We start from the raw sequence: 23,436 nt of genomic DNA on the forward strand, positions 1-23,436 counted from the left end.
TATCCACTTCGTAAAGTAATCTGTTGCTACCAGCAAGTATTTTCTCTGCCCAGTTGCTTGGGGAAGTTGTCCAACAAGATCCATGCCCCATTAGGTAAACAGCCAAGGGCTGGATACTGGGTTTAGGTCAGCAGTTGGCTGATGTATCAAAGGTGCAAACTTTTGGCATTGTTCACACTTCTTCACGTAGGCTTCAGCATCCTTTTGCATGTAGGGCCACCAATACCCCTGGGTAATGGCCCTGTGGGCTAATGATCTACCCCCAGTATGGCTTCCACAAATTCCTTCATGAATTTCATATAAGAAATCGTCAACCTACAAAAGGTGTACGCACCTTAAAAGGGGTCCAGTGAAGGACCTTCTGTAGAGGTGCCTATCTGCTGTCAGACTGAATCTTGCTGATTTCAATCTGACTTTGTGTGCCTCCTTACGATCTTCAGGCAGCTTTCCTTCTTTCAGGAATGCAACAATTGCATTCATCCAGTTTGGCCCCATGTCCACACACATTGCTTCCTGCTCTGTGCTCTGTGGTTCTATGCTTGGGCCCGACATATAGTCGATCATAATTGTCCTTGTTTTTCCAGTCTGCATTGAACTTACCAGGTTAGCCAACGCGTCGGCGTAGGTGTTGTCATCTCGGCTAACTTGGAGTAGTCGACAGTTCTGAAATAGGGCTGCCAATCTGATGACCTCTTTTGCATATGCCGACATCCTTTCGTCTCTGGCTACAAATTCTCCTGTTGACTGGTTAACAATAAGTTGTGAATCACAAAAAATAATTACCTCATCTGCTTCTGCTGCTGCTGCCAGTTTTAGCCCTGCAATTAATGCATCGTATTCCGCTTCATTGTTTGAGGCCTTGAACCCTAAACGGATGGACTGTTCTATTATTTCTCCATCTGGAGATATCAGCAATACTCCTGCGCCCGCTCCTTGTCAGTTCGAGCTTCAATCGACAAACAGTCTGAATGAGTCACCGATGTAGATGCTGCAGGGTCTGAGTTTTTCCTTCCTTTGCTCTTTTGCCTTAGGCTGGGATTCTCTTTGCTTGTTGGGACAATACTCATCCTGGCTCAACGGAGCCCGATGTTCGATGGTTTCGGGCGTGAATTCTACTACGAAGTCAGCCAAAACTTGGCCCTTTATTGCTGTTCTAGGCCTAAACTCCAAGTCATACTGGCCCAAGGCAACTACCCATCTTGTTATTCTTCCTATTAAGTCTCCTTGTTGTAACAGGGACTTCAGTGGGTGCTCTGTGAGTATCACAATCTTGTGCGCCTGAAAGTAATGGTTCAATTTTTTTGAGGCCATTACTAAGGTCAGCATTAATTTCTCTAGTGGTAGATACCTTGTTTCTGCGTCGGCCAAGGTTTTACTTACATAATAAACAGCCTTTTGTTCTCTTTGTTCTTCTCGGATTAGCGCTGCACTTACTGCGTGTTCTGACACAGCTAAGTACAAAAACAGCTCTTCCCCAGGTTCAGGCATTGAGAGGACCGGAGCCGTGGTCAAATATTTCTTTAGGTCGGCTAAAGCGGCCTCACATTCCTCGGTCCATAGGAAATCCGTGGTCTTCTTCACCAGGTTGAAGAAGGGTTTACATTTGTCTGAGCTTCGGCTTATGAACCTGTTTAGGGCTGCGGCCCTTCCAGTAAGCATTTGTACCTGTTTTGTCCATGTTGGGCTCTATAGGTCTAGGATGGCCTTGATCTGATCTGGGCTGGCCTCTATGCCCTTCCTTGTTACCAGGTACCCCAGAAATTTACCAGATCCAACTCCAAACGCACACTTTAATGCGTTGAGTTAGAGCCGATATGTTTTGAGGATGTCGAATACCTCTTTTACATCGGCAAGATGACCCTTAGGTTCCTTGGTCTTCACGACCATGTCATCGATGTAGACTTCTACTGTTTGGCCGATCAGGTGTTTGAACATTTTGGTTACCAGCCTTTGGTAGGTTGCTCCTGCGTTTTTCAACCCAAAAGGCATCACTCTGTAACAGTACAGGCCTTTTGGGGTGATAAACGCTGTCTTCTCTTCGTCTGCGGGGTACATGGCTATCTGGTGGTACCCCCTATAGGCATCCAGGAAACTCATCCTTCCATGTCCAGAGGTGGCATCTACCAACTGGTCAATCTTGGGTAGAGGAAAGCAATCTTTAGGACAAGCTTTGTTCAGGCTTGTAAAATCTACGCAGACCCGCCATTTATCGTTCTTCTTTTTTACCACTACTGTGTTAGATAGCCATGTCGGGTAATGAACTTCTCGAATGGCCCTGGCCTCCAGAAGTCTGTCCACTTCTTCTTCTACTGCTTCGACGTGCATCAACGTCGGTCTTCTGACTCGTTGAATCACAGGTTTTGCCGACCTGTCGACATTCAGTCTATGGCAAGTGACCTCAGGGTCAATGCCAGGCATTTCGTAAGGCGTCCAGGCGAACACCTCAATGTTTGTTCTCAAAAAATCTTCCAGTTCTCTTTCCTCTTCTTCGGCTAAGCCTGAGCCGAGAAGAAAGAAGCGCTCTTTGTCACCCTCCTGGACGAGGATTTTCTTTAGTGTCTCTTCGCTCTTCTCGGCTGGTTCTTTGCCGACGTCTTCTAGTATTTCCATGTCCTCATCTTCAATTTCTGCCTCTTTTGGCTCTCGAACGCTGCAAGTAGACTTCATTGCTGCCATGGAGCAACTTTTTGTCTGCAGTTGATCTCCTTTGACTTCTTCAATCCCATGCTTTGTTGGGAACCACAGTAGTTGATGCAATGTTGAGGGAACTGCCCCCATTGCATGTAACCATGGTCTTCCCAAGATGATGTTATATGGTGAAGGTGTGTCAATCACCATGAATTTTATCCTGATCTTCTTAGTGCCAGCTTGTACTTCCAAGCTTGTTGCGCCCAGTGGCCACGTCGGCGTTCCATTGAAGCCGATCATCGGGCCATTCGATTGTTCCATGTCGTCTGGGTGAAGGCCTAACTCCTTGTAACATCTAACGTACATGATGTCACAAGAGCTGCCTTGATCTATTAGAATGCGTTTCACTTAGCGCTCCCCAACCTGGAGGGATACTACCAAGGCATCATTATGCGGATGCTGGACCATCTCTAGGTCAGCTTCAGTGAAGGCTATCATCGGTCCTCGGCACTCTTCAGGCCGAGGTCTTTTATGTCCGACCTGGTTCACGTACTGCAGGTGTTTTACTTTTTGGGTTTCTCCCCGAATGTCGCTTTCGTTTACCTTTGAGTGAATTACATTAACCACCCGTGGTCCTCCCGCCTGTGGTTGTTGTGCTGGGGGAGGCGGAGCTGCTGGTGCTTGAGGCAATCTTGCCTGTTCTTCTCTTGTCCTGGCCTCATCAACAAGGTCCCTCAGATGGCCTTGTCTTACCAAGTCTTCTAAGTGTGCTTTTAGGGCTCTGCAACCCTGAGTTGGGTGCCCTTCTTCATTGTGGTAAGCACAACGCCTACCAACGTTTCTTCCCATAAATTCCCCTGGTGCTCTTGCTGGAGCTCTGAAATAGGGTTGGTTTCGTATTTCATCCAAGACTTTGTGGATCGGGACTCGGAATATAGTTGTTACTGCCTGTTTACCCCTCAATTTCGTTTCTTGTTTGGTTGGTCCATTGTTGCCTCGGCTTCGCTTCGGCGAGCCGTTTCCTTTCTCCTGCTTTGTTTCTTTATTTCCCGACGTATCCTCCTCGGCTCTGGCGTACTTCTCTATTCTCGCCATGAGTTCTTCCATGCTTTTTGGCAATGTTTTTGCCAAAGATTTCCGTAGTGGGCAGTCATCTTTCAGGCCGTTCTTGAAGGACACGACCGCCACCTCTTGGTTGTAATCAGGTATTCGATTGAACACCTCGTAGTACCTTTTTGCATAGGCCCTAAGGCCTTCATCCTTGGCGATCTTTAAAGCCATCAGTGCGTCGACCCTCAAGGGTTGTAGTTTATTTGTTACAAACCTGGCCACAAACATCTCTGCCAGGCCTTCCCAAGTCTTTACGCTTCCCTTTGGTAGTTTATAGAACCAATCTGATGCAATTTCCCCAAAGGACGAAGGGAACACTTTACAAAGCAACGGCTCGTTCCCACTATATAATGCCATCGAATTCAGGTATAGCCCGACGTGGAAGTTGGGATCTGTCTTACCATCATATATTTGGAACCTCGGCATATTGAATTGCTTTGGTGCTTGAAATTTGTCCAGTTCCACCAAGAATGGTGTCCTCGGCTTAACCGGGGAAGTTACCTCGGCTTCAGCATTCTGTTGCCTCCTCTTGAGGTAATCTCTCAAGTCTTCTTTACTCCTTCCTGGAGCTCGGCTATCTCTGGATTTCAATCTCTTCGGCACACTACTTTTGGCCTCGTGGTGGGCTCGTTTTGATCTCTCTCCATGTGTTGTGTCAAAGCAAAGCGCCTGCCCTTGAACATGCCGATGTTCTTTGGGCTCTGGGTCCTTCGTGTGATACGTTCTTCGGGACTCCTCTCGTCTCGGCTCCTCTCGTCCGCCTTCCCTGGAAGGTCGGTGAGAGTGCCTTCCGCTCCTGGTGTGCTGAGGGACTTCGAGGATTGTTCTTCCTTCTCCCTTCTGGGTGTTAGTTGCTGGCATTGGCGTATCCTGCAGCGGGTATGGTGGCTGCAAGACATTGTTTTGCATCATAAGTTGACCACTGACTGTAGGTCTGCCAACTTGTTTGCCAAGTCTTTTACTTCCTCATCCCTCCGTAGGCACCTATCCCTCCATACCTGAAGGTTATCTTCATTATAATACTTGCTTTGATCTGTCCTCTTCGAAGCGTCGCCCTCCTGGCCGACGTCTCTCTCTCCGTGGCCCTGGTCATGATTTTCTGTATTGTGGTTGTCTCCTTCAACGTCAAGGTCAATTGGTCTGCCACTCCCAGCAAGAGTGTCGCCCCCAATGTTTTCCCTCTGTCCGTTACTGGCCATCTATTCTTCTAAGTTTCCCACAGACGGCGCCAAATTGTGTGGGTAATTTTCTGACCACACTGCCCACCTAATAATTAGTTGGAGAGCACCGGCAGAATAGATGGCTTCAGCAAACCTGTAATAGAAAGAAAATGCTCCGGCGGCAGCTCTTCCACCCGGGGGCACTCCGACGATCAAGTCAGTATATCTCTCAAAGATAATCAAGTGCTAAACTCACTACTCAAAGTATAAAATTACGTACCTTAGACCCACGAGGGTGCCTCTCTTTTATAGTTTACTCAATCCAAGTCCCACTAGAAGCCTGACTTCTATGGACTCCAATTCAGTGCTTACTTTGGATTCCTCAAGAGATAAGGATAAACTCCCTAAAAGTATTATCCTTATCTTAGCTAAGTTTCCTTTTTACTCTAGGACTCATGTCCCTTATCTTTTATCCATTTATCTCGGATTTCGATATCTTCGGAGATAACCTCGGCCTTGCCAAGATAACCTCGGCGTCACAACCTGGACACGTGGCATCTTGGCTGACACGTCGGCGTCACCTTGCCACGTGTTGGTATTTAGAAAATACACCCCCACAGTTTCTATGATACCTTACATTAAACTCTAAAATAAAATATAATTTTTTTCTCATATTACACTTGTATCACTTATATGTATTATTGATATTCAAAACTCTTCATCTTCTCCTCAAAGTTCTAATTATTTTCTATTCATCTTCTTCTTCACTCTAAAACTCCAATCCACAGCTCTAAAAGTCACTATAAATTGTTTGCAAAGAAGACAAAACTAAAAGAATTAATGAATCGATATTAGATGAAAAAGAAATCGACAAGCAGCCAGTATGGTGGTCGGAAGAAAAAAATCAACTCTTCTTTTTTATTTTTTCTTGCCAATGGTGAATACCAGAACAATTGGTATGGCCGGAAGATGGGCGAATCAGGCCGGTATGTCCGAAATAGGCCGGGACTAGCTGGAAAATGAGTCAAAATGGAATCACATCTTCACTATACTACTTTCTTCTTGAAACAGTTGACGGCCCGATACCAAATGGGATTCACAGCAATGAGAAGAATAATACTGCTGTATTTGGTTGTTTATTATTTGGATGTACCAAAAATTACAATTTCATTTTGAAGGATAATTTGTAAAAAATTATGAAGTGTATTAAGAGTAAATTATAACCTAAATAATTTAATAGAGAATCCTAAGAATTTGAGCGTATTAAATAATAGTAATTTCACTTCAGGGACGGGGATGGGGACGGGCTGGATACGGGGCTAGGAAACGTATCCCTGTCCCTAGCCCGAAATTGATCGGGAATTGATTTTTGTATACCATTCCCGTTCCGTTGGGGATATTTTTCAAAGAAAAACTGCTCAAATCGAGATCGGCGGGTCGGGTCCCGTCAGGCAGGATTCAAATTATCATCCTTAATTTTGAGTGCAAATAGAATCACCGTTCATATGCATATCGGAATTGATAGTTAATAATAAAAATACATGAGCAATCTTGTGAGGCCCAACTGAGGACTAAAAGTTTCGGGGCAGCATTTTACTCTCTCACATACTAACGTAACTAGCCTATTCTATGCTTGGCAAATCTTAATAATTTTGAGAATGGATCATTAATTTTTATTTTTTTTAAAGATAAATGTAATTAAAATATTTAATTAATTTAATTTTTATATAAATTATTAATTCGACAAATTTATAAGATGAATAATTTAAATTATTAAAGTGAGTTCAAGATGAACGCACCAAGTTATAGCATCTCTCCAATTGCATTACCAACCAAAGAGAGGCCCCAAGTGACAGCCCATGCCTACCGGCAGCTACTATCTTCCACCTAGCGCAGATGGAGTGTCCCCCTGCAAGCCTTCCAGCCTTCTCTCTAACTTTGCGTTGGGTGATGGGTTGAATTAAAATGAGATAAAATAAAATAAAATAAGAATAAAATTAAAATTGAATGAATTAAAAATATTGAGATCAAATTAATATCAAAGAAATGAGTACTAGAATTGTTGTTTGGTTGTCTAGAATTTCTGTTTCGGATTATTTTTCAATTTTATTCTTCATGTGATCTCAGTAGATGTGAGATACTACAGTCTATTACTCTACTCTTATTACTCCTACTAAACTCTGCCTTGCTCTCTTTTTTCGGACCTATCTTGTATATACATATATAATACAAACACAGGACTAGTGCTGATGTGACAAATTTTTTTCTTTTTTATTTTGTTAAATGTATTCTAGAGACTAGAAGCAGCTCTCTCTCTCTCTCTGCAATTGTGGAGGGAAATTTGAAATTATAATAATGTATTTTTTGGAAAACCAAACATTATGTTTGGTTTGCATTTGAGTGATGGGTTTTAGAAAAAAAATTTAAAAAAATTGTTTGGTTTGAGTTTTTCTCAAAAAATTTTCAAAATCACTTTCTCTCTCTTACACATCAATCAATCACTTTTTCTCTCTCCTCTCTCCTTCTCAATCACTTTTTCTCTCACACACATCTACTCAAATTCTCCCAAAATATCAAATCATCCCAAACTCTCAAAAAAACAACTCTCCCAAAATATACAACCAAACAAATCAAAAAAATTTCTAAACTCTCTCCTCAAAATTTTTTTCAAAAACAACTCTCCCAAAAACAAACTAAACAAGCCCATCCATTTTCAAAACATAATTTTCAAATTATTTTTTTGAAAAATAACTTTAAAAAGTGAAACCAAACATGATGAGTATAACTTGTTAAAATAATGTTACAAAATTATTGTAATTTAGTTGTCACAAACATTTAGGCTCTGTTTGGTTGTGAATTCAAAATGTAATTCCACATGTGTATTTCAGTATGATGTTTGGTTGTGTGTTTGGAATCAACTTTCCAAACTTCTGCAGAGAGCTCTGTATTACAGCCGCATTTTTTGTTCAAATTTTGGCCAGGGGAAGACCACGCGGACGTCCTTAGGGACTACCGCCCGGACGTCCATGGGGACATCCACCTGGATGTCCTCTGCTGTACAGGAATTTTTTTTTTTTTTTTTTTTTTTGGCAATTGATTTATATAATTGGAAAAAAAAATTTCTGAAATTTTTTTAATTTTTAATGTGCTTTAAAATAATTTTGAGTTGTATATTTAGTTATGAGTTGTAAATTTTTGTATCACATATCAAATATCACATCAACAATTCCCCACTCAAATCAAACATCTTTTCCAAAACTATTTTCAAAACTCTTTACCAAACAAATTTTCTACACTCAAATCATAATTTTACAACACACAAATTCAAAATACAATTCATACTCTCAAATCACATTTACAAAATACAACCAAACGCAACCTTAATACTTGCTCATTACATTCTGAGTTGAAACTTTAACGAGTGCATTTATTTTATTTAAAAAAATAAAATCAAAAAAATTATGTATGTACTAGTGATTTAAGAACTAAGTAAAAAGTTAATTTTTGACTTTTTATCAAGTTCTCTCAAAAAAATCACAAAAAAACCATTCAAAAAGGGATTCAGGGATGCTGCTGTGAGTTAATCACAGCAGCAACTGCTATGTTTTAATACTATGTCGTCTTGTTGGCTCCATTCCAACTCTCACTTTTTTGTTCCAAATTCAAGCTTTTTTTTTCTCTCTCAAAAATCCTTTTTTTTTTCTTTGTCCTTTTGACTGCCTTGCCCCATCTAATATAATATAATATATAAACAAATATTCATACAAAAAAATATATAGATTAATATAATTTAATGTGAATTTTTTATTTTAAAAAAATACTTATAAAAATAATTTTATTTTTAAAAAATGATATTATCACATCATTTTTATAGTGCTATTCAAATGCTATTCTTGTAGAATACAAAAATTCATTTGAGAAAATACTATTATGTGCACTCGTAAAAGGGTGCATGTACTACGCACCTCATAACATCACAAAAATTCACAACTTTTATTGCACAATAAACATACTTTTTTTTTACTATGAAAAATAAAACTTTTTGCTAACCATTAAAAAAAATGTATTTTTTATCATGTAGTGGCATAATTTCGTTATTTGTAATTTTAAGATACACATCATTAATTTGTCATTCATAACTTTTACAATAAAATAGCATAACACACCCAAAAAAAAAAAAATCATTTTTATCATAAAAGGTTATAATTTTTTTGCTATGTGCCTTTTTTAAGGATGCATAGCCTTTCTCATTGATTTGAAATTGAAGACAATCAAACTTATGTTCTTTTTTTCCTTTGATGCTAAAATGGATAGGGTTGAGCAAAAAAAATTAAAAAAAAATTGCAAATCAAATCGATTCCGGCCAAATCACACATTTTGATTTAGGCCAAGTTTGGCATGAGGCAAAAAAGACAAAAAGTAAAAAAGTCACTATCCTATTTAAGTCACATCATCTTATTTAAGTCACATCACCTCTCTAACACATCACTTCAAACCCAACCCAAACCCAACTCATATTTCATAAAAAGTCAAAAAGTACACTTATTTAGTCTTCCCAAACTAGGCCTTAATTTTCTCAATGCATGGTTTGGTCTTAATCTTAAAATAGACAAATTATACTTCACAATTCGATTCATAATTTTGTAGTTGTGGTTCTAGTTTGAACCTGAATTAGACCATTAAAATATATAAATAAAATGATATTCCTAAGTGATCTGTTTTAAAATAAAAAATTCATATTAAATTATATCAATCTATATAAAAATTTATAATAATTTTTTATTTGTATATTACTCATATGTGTGTATATATGGAGCACAGGAATTGAGAGGAGAAAAGGAAATAAACTATGATTTTGAGAGAAAAAAACAATTAAAAATTGGAACAACAAATTGAGAATTCAAATTGATCTAACAAACGACACAGTATTAAATCACAGCAGGTGCTGCTGTGAGTAACTCGCAGCAGTATCCCCAAACACTCCAAGAAGCCAATTTTTTACAAAAAAATCAAAAATTCAAAAAATTAATTTTTTATCACACGGATGTATATAATATAAATTAATAATCGGCTTAGGCCAATCCTCAAAACAATTCTAAAGGTTAGCCCAATAAATAAATGAGTCTAAAAACTCAATCAATTCAAGCTACACAGGCCTAATATCAATCCCTGCCCTTGATAATCAAGCTAGCTGGGTAGACCTACTAATTTTCTTCTCTCTCTTTTTTTAATTCTAAACTCAAAAACTAATTTGCTAGTGTAACAACAGAAATGCTTCCTACCCCCACTAGGGATCGACTCCCAATGAGGTGTCACTGGGGATTGGCCCAAAAAAACAATTTTCTTTTTTTTCTTTTTTTTTTTTGTGTTTTCAGCGAATAGGGGGTCGCCACCTCACTAGGGGTCGACCCCCACTGGGTGTATAAATCACGGTTGAGTGTAACAAACAGAGAGCTAACTTCTTAAAAAATATATATATGAACTCTGTTCTTGAAATCATAATTGCCATATATATTTTCAGCAACGATGTATCCCTTTAATTTTGGAGCTCTAATTAAATTCTAATGATGTGATAGGGAATAAAAACAATAAAGATAAATAAAATCAAGGCTAAAACATCACATCACAGTGGAGTCTACTTTCATTAAAACTCCATTATTAGAGCTCTCAATCATTTTTTTATATTTTTTCAAGATAAATGTGCTCCAAGGGGCGGAATTGTGTAGGGCTGAGAGGGGCCTCCGATTTTTTACAATTTATTATTAATTTTTTATTTATAAATATTTGTAAAATATATACATTAAAAAATTATCTCACTAATTTTCTATTTCATTAATATTTCACAATGTATAATAAAAATGATTTCTAATAATTTTACATTTTAAATAATCGGTCCTGCTGGAGACCCCCAGCAGGAGACACCCCCAGCACCCCCACCTCCACGTGGGGGGTTGGTAATGGCCGAAAATCCAAAAAAAAAAAAAAAAAAAAAAAAAAAAAAAAAAAAAAAAACAGTTTTTTGGGCCAATAGGAGAAGACCCCCAGCACCCCCAGCTGGGGGTCTAAGGCATTTTTCTTAAATAATAGTATCAATTTTATCGAGTTGATTTTATTAATACAAAAGGTACATATTACTTATTCTTTTAATTTTAAAATAAAATGGTATGCATATTTTTTTATGAGTGACGTTAGTGTTTGCACCACATTCTATTTTTCTGTCAATTATGGCCTGATTGATTATGACCAAGTTCAATTATGGTCTGTCGATTAAGACCATAGACTATTTTTAAGAATGACATTGGCTACATTTATTTTTATTATTATTATTTTGTTGACATGGCATGACAAATTTGCTAGTAACGTGGCATGGAAGAGATGATGATCTAGCTTGAAAAGATTAAATAAAGCCAAAAAAGATATTTGTTGAAATCAATTAGAAACTATATGCTAAAATCACAGGGATCAATATCAAGTCAAAGCACAAAATCTACAAGTAGTTTCTATGAAGATATGGGATATGGTTGAGTAGAGCAAAAATCAAGGAAAATCATGGATTGATAGCTACAACATGAGGTGGCCAGGTAAGTATAAAAGGAGGACTTGAAGAATGAAAAATAGGACATCTCGATCATCAAGAATACTCGCAAAGAGTCTATCTAGGAATAGTTTAACTTAGCATTTTAAGAGTAAATTAAAACTAGTAGATTTTTCTAACCCCACTTCTCTTCTTTTCTTCTATTGATTGTTATATTTCTTCAATCTTTTGTTCTTGTAACTAATGACAAATGACAATTCATTCGAATTAATACATATTCTTTTTTGTTCCATCTCTTCTTTACTTAATTATCTCAAGGGAAGTTTTTAATCTGTTTAAAGCATAGAACTCAACCACAAAGCTTGATTTTTATTTTTGTTCACTTAAAATTTATTTGAGTTTGTCGATCAAAATCATTGTTGATTAGGCTTAAACTAATATTTTTACCAACAGTTAGATAACCTAAAATTTCACCCCCTAAATTAATCACAATAATATAACAAGGGTTGAGTCTTGGCTTATTGATTTCTAAATAATCAACTGATATGTCACATTCAATGTTATTGAGTGTAAATTTAAGGGTCATGTTTTAGGAATCTTAAACATTTTTCACTTCTTATTGTTGTTCAAATTGTAAAATTAAATAAATAGATTTATGAAGAAATCAAATTATATACCAAGAATATATGCTGATAATTACAATTAAATTTCAACAAAAATACACAAAACAATAAAAGGGTAAAGAGACGAAACCGAAGCCTACACGGAAGCAGTTTTCTTAAAACAGATTTCGCCGCCTCATGGGTCGAGTGCTTGAGGAAACCCGGCGTCTGTCTCCTAGGATACGACGGTCAAAACCAGCTACGGCAGAAGCACTTTCTGTCTAGCTTAGCGAACAAGAACAATGGCAGCACTCTCTCAATGTAGGAACTTTCTGGCAAACTGACTTGTAAAATGGAAGCAAAAAATTTCTATCTTGAAACTTGATAAGAGGGTCTCAATTTATACATGTAAAGGAGAGAGAAGAAGAGCTTCTAGCCTTTAAGGCTGGTCATTAAAACACCAAGCATCCATAGCCCCTTTCCAAAATATGAAAGTTTGGATGCCCAAAGGATTCGCACCCTTTAGCCAAGAAAAAGGATTTAAATACTCTTTAAAATCATATTCATGAATCTAACATCATGAGACAATTTCTTGGCAATTTCTTATTCAAAACCCAATGGTTTTTGGCTCACTTAGACCTAACACAATAAAAGGTTGGGACCCACTTTTATATTTAATTAAAGTCACCACACTTTAATATTAAATTAAAGTCACCAAAAATCATTTTTTCTAACAATCCCCCACATGAATAAAAATTGACCGAAAGACTCAACAAACGGACATCGTTCAACAATAATGACTCGAAGAGAGAGTACAACGAACTAACCCCGACATCAGAGAAGGTAGCTTTCCGCTTTGAACCTCTCCCAGTGAAAACCTATCGAGTTTACTAGCTGATCAGTGAATAAGACATCTTGAACTGCTCTGCCGTTTATGTAAACTGAGACAATAGATCTCACACGGGAATTACTCCTACCACCATTCTGTTCTCACTGGTGTGCCCTGTATGGCCCTGGACACTAGCCTGGTTCAGCGAGTGGTTTTAAAGAATTTTGGCCTGCCCAATTCTTCTAGAAGCGGCCCTACTTCACTCTCACATAGGTGACTCTATTTGAGTATCCTGCAATACTCAGCTCAACAGCTTAACACACTAGAGTCATTAAAAGCTCAGCTTAACCTCTACACTTGTAGGTATTACTGATAGAAGGAATAGCTGGAGGTTTAACCTCCTCAGTGACATACCACCGTTGCACGCTTTGGTTGTCCCATTGAATCTAGATCTTGGAATCTCCAGTCAACTAGGTTGGGTTTCCATTCTGGTAACTTCCAAAGGCCTCAACCCCATTCCTTTTGACGACGTTTCGACTAACACTCGACTTAACCCTTTGGTTAGCGGATCCGCAATGTTGTCCTTAGACTTTTCATAGTCTAAAGAGACAACTCCATTCGAGAGTAGTTGTCGTATGGAATTATGTCTACGACGGATATATCTAGACTTTCCATTATACATATTACTCTGTGCCCTACCAATTGCAGATTGACAATCACAATGAATACAAATAGCTGGCACAGGTTTAAACCAACGTGGAATATCTTCAATGAAATGGCGAAGCCATTCTGCTTCTTCCGTTGCTTTATCCAAAGTAATAAACTCTGATTCCATCGTTGATCTAGATATACACGTTTGCTTGGAAGATTTTCAAGACACGGCTGCCCCACCAAAAGTGAACACATATCCATTAGTGGACTTTGAGTCCTTAATAGCTGATATCCAATTCGCGTCACTATATCCTTCAAGCACCGCTGGATATCGAGTATAATGCAGCCCATAATCCCGAGTGTAACGTAAATACCTTAACACCCGCACAATGCCCTTCCAATGAGAAGCATCGGGATTACTTGCGTATCTACTGAGCCTACTAACCGAGTAAGCTATATCCGGCCTAGTACAACTCATCAGATACATTAAACTTCCAATTACTCGAGAATATTCTAACTGTGAGACACTTTCATTATTATTCTAGGTAAAATGTAGACATAAGTCTACAGGTGTCGATGACACACTCGTATCTGATCCACTAAACTTCTCAAGTATCTTATCAACATAATGAGACTGAGAAAGTACAATTCCGCCAGAGATTCTGGTAATCTTAATTCTCAGAATAACATCTGCAATACCCATATCCTTCATGTCAAACTTAGAGTTTAACAATTTCTTGGTAGTTTTGATCATTTCATCGTTACTACCTATAATGAGCATATCATCAACATATAGACACAAAATGACATAACTTCTGTCAATGTCTTTGACATAAATACACTTGTCACATTCGTTGGCTCACTTGGACCTAACACAATAAAAGGTTGGGACCCACTTTTATATTTAATTAAAGTCACCACACTTTAATATTAAATTAAAGTCACCAAAAATCATTTTTTCCAACACTTATTTACTAAATTATATTAATCAATAAATATCTTAAAATAGTGGTTTAGCTGATTGTACAGTAAGATCTAATAATTCAAAATCTTTAAAAATTAAAAAAACTATTTATTAGATTTATATAATTTCTCATGAAATACTTCTTTCACAACGCTTATATAAGAAAGAGTGATTCTACTTACACAACAAAAACAGCTTATTACACCCAAAATTTTCAAATTTTTTTTATTACACTTTAATCCCTTCTCAAAATTACCAAAAACACCCTCAAGACTTAACCTTAATTTTTCAATACAATCTCTCCAACCACCACTGCAATCACCCCGGCGACCTTCATTCTTATCTCCGGCAAACTTTTCTGCCACTTCCATTACCTCCGTCATCAAAACCCACGGGAGATTTCCTTTTCCAACCCCTTTTTCTCCAACGGCGAACCCCAGCCCCCCCAGTCGCCCATCATTGCCGTCTCTTCCCTCTTCTTCCTCGTCAACCCAGCCATGCTCTCCATCTCATCTCCCATCGCGCTTCTCAGACCAATATCAATTGCAACCTATGTCGCATTCCTCTGTCGCGAAAGCACTTAAGAGAGAGAGAGAGAGAGAGAGAGAAAGAGAGAGAGAGAGAAGATGGGAGATCTAGAGTTCCAAATCTCAAGACCTAGAAAAATAAAAAAAGATCCACCACCGCAAAAGTGAGCGAGAGAGGGAGAAATCTGGAGTTCCATGAAGAAAAAGAAGAATAAGATATTGGAATGGGAATCAGAGACGAAGATGAGAGGTTGTTGGTTCGCGGGGGAAAAAGTAACCACGGTAGTTGGTCATGGCAATCGGAAAGAGGAGACGGTAGTGGAGGTGGTCGCAAGAATAAGAGGGCTAGGCTTGGGGTTCGCTAGTGGGGAAAGGCGGTTGCAGTTTGATGGCCATGGTCGACAGCAATGGCTATCTCTGAAGTCGCCAGCAGTGGCTATTGAAGTGGTAGTAAAATCTAGGGTTTGAAAAGTGAGAGGAAAGAGATAAGGGTAAGATTGGTATTATGAAAAGTGTAAAAAGGAGAAGATAAATTTGATTGTGGTGTAATGAGAAATTAGGTGTAAGGAGACAATTATTGTGCAATTAGAATTACTCTATAAGAAATTATATTCAATATTTTTTATGCATATATATTGACTGCTTCCAAACAAAATTTCAAGTTCCGCCCTAGCTCCAATCAACCTAAACTTTTTCATGATTGACTTGTTCAGCCGGTCTTACAAAAAAAATAATTTAAGTCACCTAGTTGGATTTTGGGTGGGTCGGCAGCCTTCCAACTGGACCCTCCAAACCGATTAAGGAACTACAAAAAAGTCCAGTTCTTGTTTTTAATCTTGTGTCTACTATTACTACTCAAAATAACTTCTGTTTATAGCGATTTTTATCATATATGTCAACATATCAATACTCTACAAAGTATATTATATTGAATTACATCACTAGATTATGTAAGAGACAGTTTATTCTATCTTGCAGATGACCAAGCGAAGCTTAAATACTTAAAAAAAATTAATAAATAAATATATATCAGTTCATTGTGTTCAAACCTTTGCAAAATATTCAAGTTCCATTCATGTTTGACTCATAAAAAATTCATTTGAAATCTAATCCTTACGTAAGTAAGTCAAAGTTAAATACATTTTAAAATTCATTAAATTTTCAAGTCAAATGTAAACAACCTACTACTTACCTCAGTAAAAAATAAAAATTCAAGCCACTTGAGCTTAGCTTGATTAAAACTAATTTGATATTGACTTGAACGATTATCAAACCAAGCTTAAATATATTTTAAAACTCATTACATTTTCAAAGCAAACTAAAACTACCTAATGCTGAGCTCTCATTTACAGACCTACTTAAAAGATATATCATCAAGCAAACTGCATAGCAAGCTAATCTCAGGATCAAAATACCAACTGCAAGACTCAATTCTCAATTATACAGTACCTCATCATAAGAAAAAATCATAACACATCACTAACAACAGTCTACCTCTCATCCTTTTCTGATTGAAATGTCAACGGTGCTCATCATTGTCATTTTTATGTTGAGTAAATAACCTGTGCACTGGCACACTGCACATCCAAGGTGGAGTTGAATCACAGTAGTACAAGGTTGTGTCATGTTTAAAATAATATCACGAATGTATACATACAAATATATATTTTATATAGAGAAAAAGAGATAAGAGACGTACCAGATGACTGGAGAGATGAGAGAGTTGAATGTGTATATGCTAATATGGGCTCTGTTTGATTGGAGTATATAATGAGGGATACAAATATATGTGGGTTCCACCTTTTCTTTTTTTTGTGTGTGTGTGTGTGTGTGTGTGTGCATCCTTTGTTTGATTACCATAATGAAAACTGGTGGTATAATATATCCCTCAAAAGTACAGGATATGCAATACCACACACAGCATGGTAATGCATATCCCCCACCACAAAATATGAGAAACCATTCATTTAATGGTAAAAAATAATCACTCTCATCTGATATCATACTATATCCTACCCGAATCATAATATAACTAACCCCACAATATATATATATATAATCCATCTTATATCCCAAACATATTGTATCTCATTCCATATCTCTAAGTATTACCTATGCTCCTCAACTTCTTATATCCAATCTGGGGACAGAAACAGGATACAGTACTTAATAGGATTTTTATTTGAACAAGTGAAAGGTTGTTTTCCAATCTTTTCCACAGGAAACTCTTCTAAAATTTTCAAATTTTCAAACAAACCACCAACCAAAATTATAACTCTCCCTTAAAAAATAAAAAATAAATTATCATGATCTCCATAAAACAGAGCCTTACTGGGCCAAAAAATAAGTAAAAGAAAGAAAACTTGGAGAGAATTAGTTCTCCAGAAGAATTCTTAAGAATGTTGTATCACTAACAACTTCTTTAGCACTCTATTATCCTCGGATAATGGAATCAGATACGATGAAAAACCCAAGTTTCAGATTACATCAGTCACTGGCCATCCTTGCTTGCACTGCCTTGTGCATCTCTAAATCTCCTTCAGTATCTGCCTTGTCTGCAGCTGGGAACGAAACAGACTGGCTTGCACTGCTTGCCTTCAAGGATAGGATAACTCAAGATCCACAGAGTGTCATGAGTTCTTGGAACAGCTCAATACATTTCTGTCAATGGCTGGGAGTTTTTTGCAGTAACCAACATCCTAGAAGAGTCTCAGTCTTAAATCTGCAAAGCAAAAAGTTGACAGGTTCAATGCCTCCCCACTTGAAGGTAATCAATCTCGGAGACAATGATTTCCAAGGTCCAATTCCTCCAGAGCTTGGGCGCTTGTCATGACTTCAAAACCTCAACCTCAGCAAAAATGCCTTTGAAGGGGAAATCCCGAGCAACTTATCTTACTGTTCAGATATGCAAGTCATCAACTTGAACTACAACAATCTTGTCAGTGAGATCCCATACCAGCTGGGCTATCTGTCAACAAAGAAACTCAGTGGATTACTCTTGGCAACCTCCTCAGCCTCTATGTTGGAGGAAACCAATTTACTGGTCCCATCACAGTTTCATTAGATGGCAATTTGAACCCGGCCCAACAGGGACCCGCCCCCCCGATCCCAATTAGAACGGTTTTTCTCCGAAAAATAACCCCGATGGGTCGGGGATGATATTCAAAAATGCATCCCCGATAATGTTCGGGCCAGGGACAATGATACGTTCTCTAGCCCCGTCCCCGTCCCCGTCTCCATTTCCCCGAACTGAAATTTCTATTATACCCCTATATATATATAAACCCAACCCTAACATAACACAACCTCACACACACACAGAGCCTCACCGTCTCTCTCTCACCTCTCTCTCTCTCTCTCTCTCTCTCTCTCCATGTAGAATCAGCCAAGTACCCACCACCATATTCAAGAAAGATCAAGAAAATGTCTGAAAGCAGTGACCAAGAAGGGAAAATGATGAACTCAGATATTGAGGAAGAAGAAAAAGAAAAAGACGAAGAGAAGGCAAAGGATGTTTCAGAAGAACCAAACCCATTAGTGATTGCTGCTGCTGATACAGAGTCCTCTGACAAATTGACTGTAGAAGAACATGTTGTTTTCACAAAAGCCCAAATTGATCTTAATATTCCAGCATCAAAAACAGGAATCAGAATGCAGGTAACTACTTGTTTTTGAGCAAGAAACTTATTCTTTCACTAATGTATTCAATCTTCTGTGTGTAGTGAGCACTTGGGTTGCATTCAATTGCAATTATTTCTTTTTCTCTACAACCAAACAAAGCATCTAAGGTTGTCATCATTTATGGGTTTTTTTTGGGCCGGGAAATTTCCGGGGTCGGGAAAACTTGATCCCCGTTAGGGGGCGGAGGCGGAGGTGGAGGCGGGAGCGGTGATAGGTTCCCCGTCGAGGACCAGGGCCGGGGACAGGAGAATTTTCACCATCGGGGATCGGGGACGGGAAGTGTGATCCCTGGCCCCGCCCCGGCCCATTAACGCTCCAAGACTAGTAGAACTAGATTTTTCTTTCAATAACTTTACAAGAACCATGCCTCCAAATCTTGGAAGCTTAAAGGGACTAGCTAGGTTCACAGTCACCCATAATCTGCTACGAACTGTGGAAGCAGAAGGATTTAGCTTCTTAACTTCTTTAACTAACTGCAGCAACCTCCAGGAACTGGACATAGGCCTTAACAGGTTCAAAGGTGAATTACCAACTTCAATTGCTAATTTTTCAACTACTCTTCAACAGCTGATTGCAGGAGCAAACCAGATATCAGGAACCATCCCTGGAGGAATAGAGAATTTAATTGGCCTGACATGGTTGCTAATCTCCATGAACTCAATCACAGGAGAAATTCCAGTGGGTATTGGCAAACTCGAAAGATCGGAGGATCTTCGCCTGTTTGATAATAGAATTTCAGGGGGAATTCCAGCCGATCTTGGAAACATAACACAGTTGGATCAATTGTATTTGCACACAAATAATTGAGTGGCAACATTCCTCCTAGTTTGGGAAATTGTCGACTAGAGCTACTGTACCTGTTCAGTAACAACTTTACTGGTTTCATACCCAAGGAAATTGTAAGCCTTTCTTCTATGACTCTTTCTTTCAACTTGGCTCAAAATTCTTTAACCGATCCCTTGCCCACAGAGGTCGGTAACATGAGCAACCTAACGGAATTCGATGTTTTGAATGACAGATTGACCGGAGAAATTCCAAGTACTATCGCCAAGTGTTTGATGCTGGTGCGGCTTAGTTTGGAGGGGAAGTTGTTTGGAGGAAGAATTCCTTCATCTTTGAGCGCTTTAAATAGCCTTAACTTCATTGATCTTTCTAGAAATAACTTGTCCGGGGAAATTCCAGCATACTGGCAAAACTTCATTGTTTTGCAAAATTTGAATTTATCATTCAAGCCTCATTTGAGAACAAGCTTTTTTAGTAACTTTTTGACTAAAATATGATGTAAAAAAAACTAGTATATTTGGGATGACTTTTTAATTTTTTACGAAAGACCACCAAAGAAGTTTAAGTCTTACTCAGAGACTAAGAGCAGCGACGGAGGTAGCATCTGCACTACAGTATCTTCACCATCACTGCCAAGCAGTACTTATTCATGGTGATCTGAAGCCGAGTAATATTCAGATGGATCATGACATGACTGCAGGCATGGCTGCTTTTGGAGTAGCACATCTATTATCTGATCATAGCCTACCCACTAGTTCTCAAAATAAAATCAGTTCAATTGGGATAAAAGGAACTGTTGGCTATGTTCCTCCTAAGTAACCAAGTGCATCTTTCTCCAACTCATATATTTATTGGGGATGCTGATAAATTCATCTTTCATGTTGGAGATGACATATCAAGATCATTCCTAGTTTTTGAAGCCTAAAATCTTTGGGCAATTAACATGATTTGTTATGATTCTTTGCCACAGAGTATGGTATGGGCAGCAAGGCATCCATGCAGGGAGATGTCTACAGCTTTGGAATTCTCCTACTGGAGATGTTTATAGGAAAGAGACCTACTGATATCATATTCAAGGACGGTCTGAATCTCCATTGATTTACTAAGATGGCACTGCCAGAAAGAGTGATGGAGATTGCAGACCCTTCACTGTTATTGGAAGTTGGAGGTGACGATGGTCACGTAATCGAGATAGCCAAAACCAATGAGTGCTTGGTTGCAGTGCTAACAATTGAAGTTTCATGCTCGATGGAATTGCTGGGTGAACGAATGGATATGAGAGATGTGGTAGCGGACGTGTATGATTAGGAACAAATTTTTTCCTCATTAGGATTTGAGGAAGTGATTGCAGCCCATCTCTTGAGCTGATGCTTATCACTTAGGCTTTATCATCTCATTCAAATAGCTTAAAAAATTTCACGTTCTCCTCTAAACCTTCAGGTTTGTTTAAACAATTATAAATATCAAGTTGGAGAAGGTTTAGCTCCGTCATTTCTGTCTTCGATTATTTTTTGTTTCTTTTTTTTTCCCTCCCTTTTTCTTCAGCCTTGGGAAGCAATGGATTCTTGGAAAAAAAAAAGAACTATTTACATGAATTCAATAGGCAAGCTTATATGCAAGTATCTAACAGAAATCTAAAAACAGAAACTCAATTTTTTCCCCCTTCCATCTTTCTTTTCCCAAATCCCTCTCTGATGAATGTTGTTGCTGTCATGATGTTTTTGGAATTTATCAGATGTCGACACTAGTTTTAAGTAACAGTAGCAGCCGTCGTAACAATAACAGTGTCAGAAACACAGTTTGGGGTGTAATGGCCATAACGGTAGCAGAAATTGAAGCCGTAATTTTTTCAAAATCACATTTCCCATATATGGAGATGTGCTCAGATGCCACCCATGTTTATTAAACACACACCATATTGGTTTGTAAGGATCCTACATGTTTGGTTTCACTTACTAATTTTAAGGTCTAGACCATTGAGTTAACTGAAACGGTGTTTATTTTTTGCATTTGAATTTTTTTGAAAATCGAAAGTTAAGTTATTTGTTTTTGAGCACTCCAAACTTAGAACCAAATTCTTTTTCATCCAGCCTTCTCTAGTTTGGATTCATTTGATCAATCAAAATTTGAATCATCCTAAATTTGAATCAAGTTTTGTAATGGATAACTCTCTTAGATAGGCCTCTCTCTAGCTGAACCAAGTAGACTCATGTTTCTTAGTTTGTTGTTTGATCTTTTTATTTTTTCCCCCATTCCTTAATTGCGCTACATATTCACTCCCAGCGAAGTAATTAAAATACAGTCTCACTCATCAATCATCACATACAGCAGACATTCCACAAAACTCAGTAGATAAGAGGGTCACTCCACAGTGAGATCTCAAATTCGATTAATTGAGGAGTATCGTGAATCCTAAATTATTCCAAATTATCTAAAAACAAAAATCCAGTGAGAAAACTAGCAGATGCGATCGCATAGAACACTAACATCAATACCACTCCAACCATTTGCACACCAAAATCAAACAATCCCACTATAAAACCAAAAGAGAAAATCAATAAACATCCACAAAAATTAGGGTTTTTTTACAAGAAGACCATGAATTCACTGTAAAATACACCAACATATATAAAATTCACATCACACAACACATGCAAAAAAAACACGAATCAAGATCAGAAACGACGCACCTAATAATATTACAGAGAGTGCAAGTACTTTCTCACGAACTACCGTTTGCTATCGTAATCAACAACCTCCGATTCAGTAACCGATCTCGAGTGCTGAACTATGGCACGCCCAATCGAGTTGATCCACTCTTCCTTGTCCTTCTCAGAATCGGCGATGAAGTACATGGTGAAGCGATCGGTGGAGAGCTCGAAGGCGAAGGGCTTGTTGAGGACGTCCTCGGCGCCCTTGACGGTGAGGCAGGTGGCGACGGAGATGACGCCGCGGGGGAGGGAGGCGCGTGTGACGGAGGAGTCCTTGAACCAGAGGAGCTTGCCTTGTTTGAGGACGAACCAGCGGCGACGCCAGGTCTTGATGTAGTCGCCTTGTTTGGTGAGCCAACCGGTGCGCTCGGGGTTGGACCAGTAGTCTATTCCTTCGTAGTCTTCGGGGTTTGGGTTCGCACCCGTCGCAGCTCGCCATAGACTCTCCATTTGGTACAATTCACGAGGTGTTTCGGGAGCGTGAACAACTGTGAATCGTAAACCGACTATGAACTAGTACAAAGATGTGTAATGTACGCAATATAGTGGGCGCCCACATAGGTTAAAACAGTGGTCCTCCGAGGTTTGGCTTGGAGTCTGAGGAGAGGAGAGGAGAGGAGAGAGAATATAAGTCATTTCGGTTATCAATAGCTAGCATATTATCCGTGTGTTATGTACGAATTGTATTTATAATCATCTATATATATAAATTGTAATTTTTAAATATTTTTTTTTTAAATGTCTTTTTTATATTATATTAAAATTTAATATTTTGATAATAATCGTATGTGCTGGACTTTTTAAGAAATTTTTTTTATGCATGTTTTTAATGCATTAAAGTGTTATAATGAGAGATAATAATCATATGTGTTGGGACTTTTCAAGGAATTCATATGTGTTGGATTTCAAATAATTTTTTTTATGCTTGTTCTTAATGCATTAAAGTGTTATTATGAGGGTAAGACTTGGGGGTTGGGAGAAGTTAATAAATGCTAAATTTTTTTTTTTAAATCAAAAAATCAAGAAATTTATATTGGGAGATTGGATCTCCCACAAGGCTTGAGGTTTAAAACCCCCTTTTGCTTAATATATAGTATAGATATTAGGGATCATTAAAAAAATATCATAAAATATTTTATAAAGATTTTTTATTTCTTGATTAGTGTGTGATGTTTTATTGTATGTGTAATCTAACAGTAGAAAATCTTTCATGATTATTTTCATAATATTTTTTCCCATGATACATAGCATTACT

General features: G+C 38.2%; 1 protein-coding gene across 1 annotated transcript; it reads right to left on the reverse strand.

Annotated features, from left to right (window-relative positions):
- Positions 1-22,199: 22,199 nt before the first annotated feature.
- On the reverse strand, positions 22,200-22,631 carry PH1 (pleckstrin homolog 1). The gene has a single exon (XM_028203557.2). It carries the CDS (start codon positions 22,629-22,631, stop codon positions 22,200-22,202), a length of 432 nt encoding a protein of 143 aa, XP_028059358.2.
- Between the last annotated feature and the right edge of the window lie 805 nt (positions 22,632-23,436).

The sequence above is a fragment of the Camellia sinensis genome, chromosome 14 (assembly GCF_055761805.1).
Source record: "Camellia sinensis isolate YWXY chromosome 14, ASM5576180v1, whole genome shotgun sequence".
Classification (NCBI taxonomy): domain Eukaryota; kingdom Viridiplantae; phylum Streptophyta; class Magnoliopsida; order Ericales; family Theaceae; genus Camellia; species Camellia sinensis.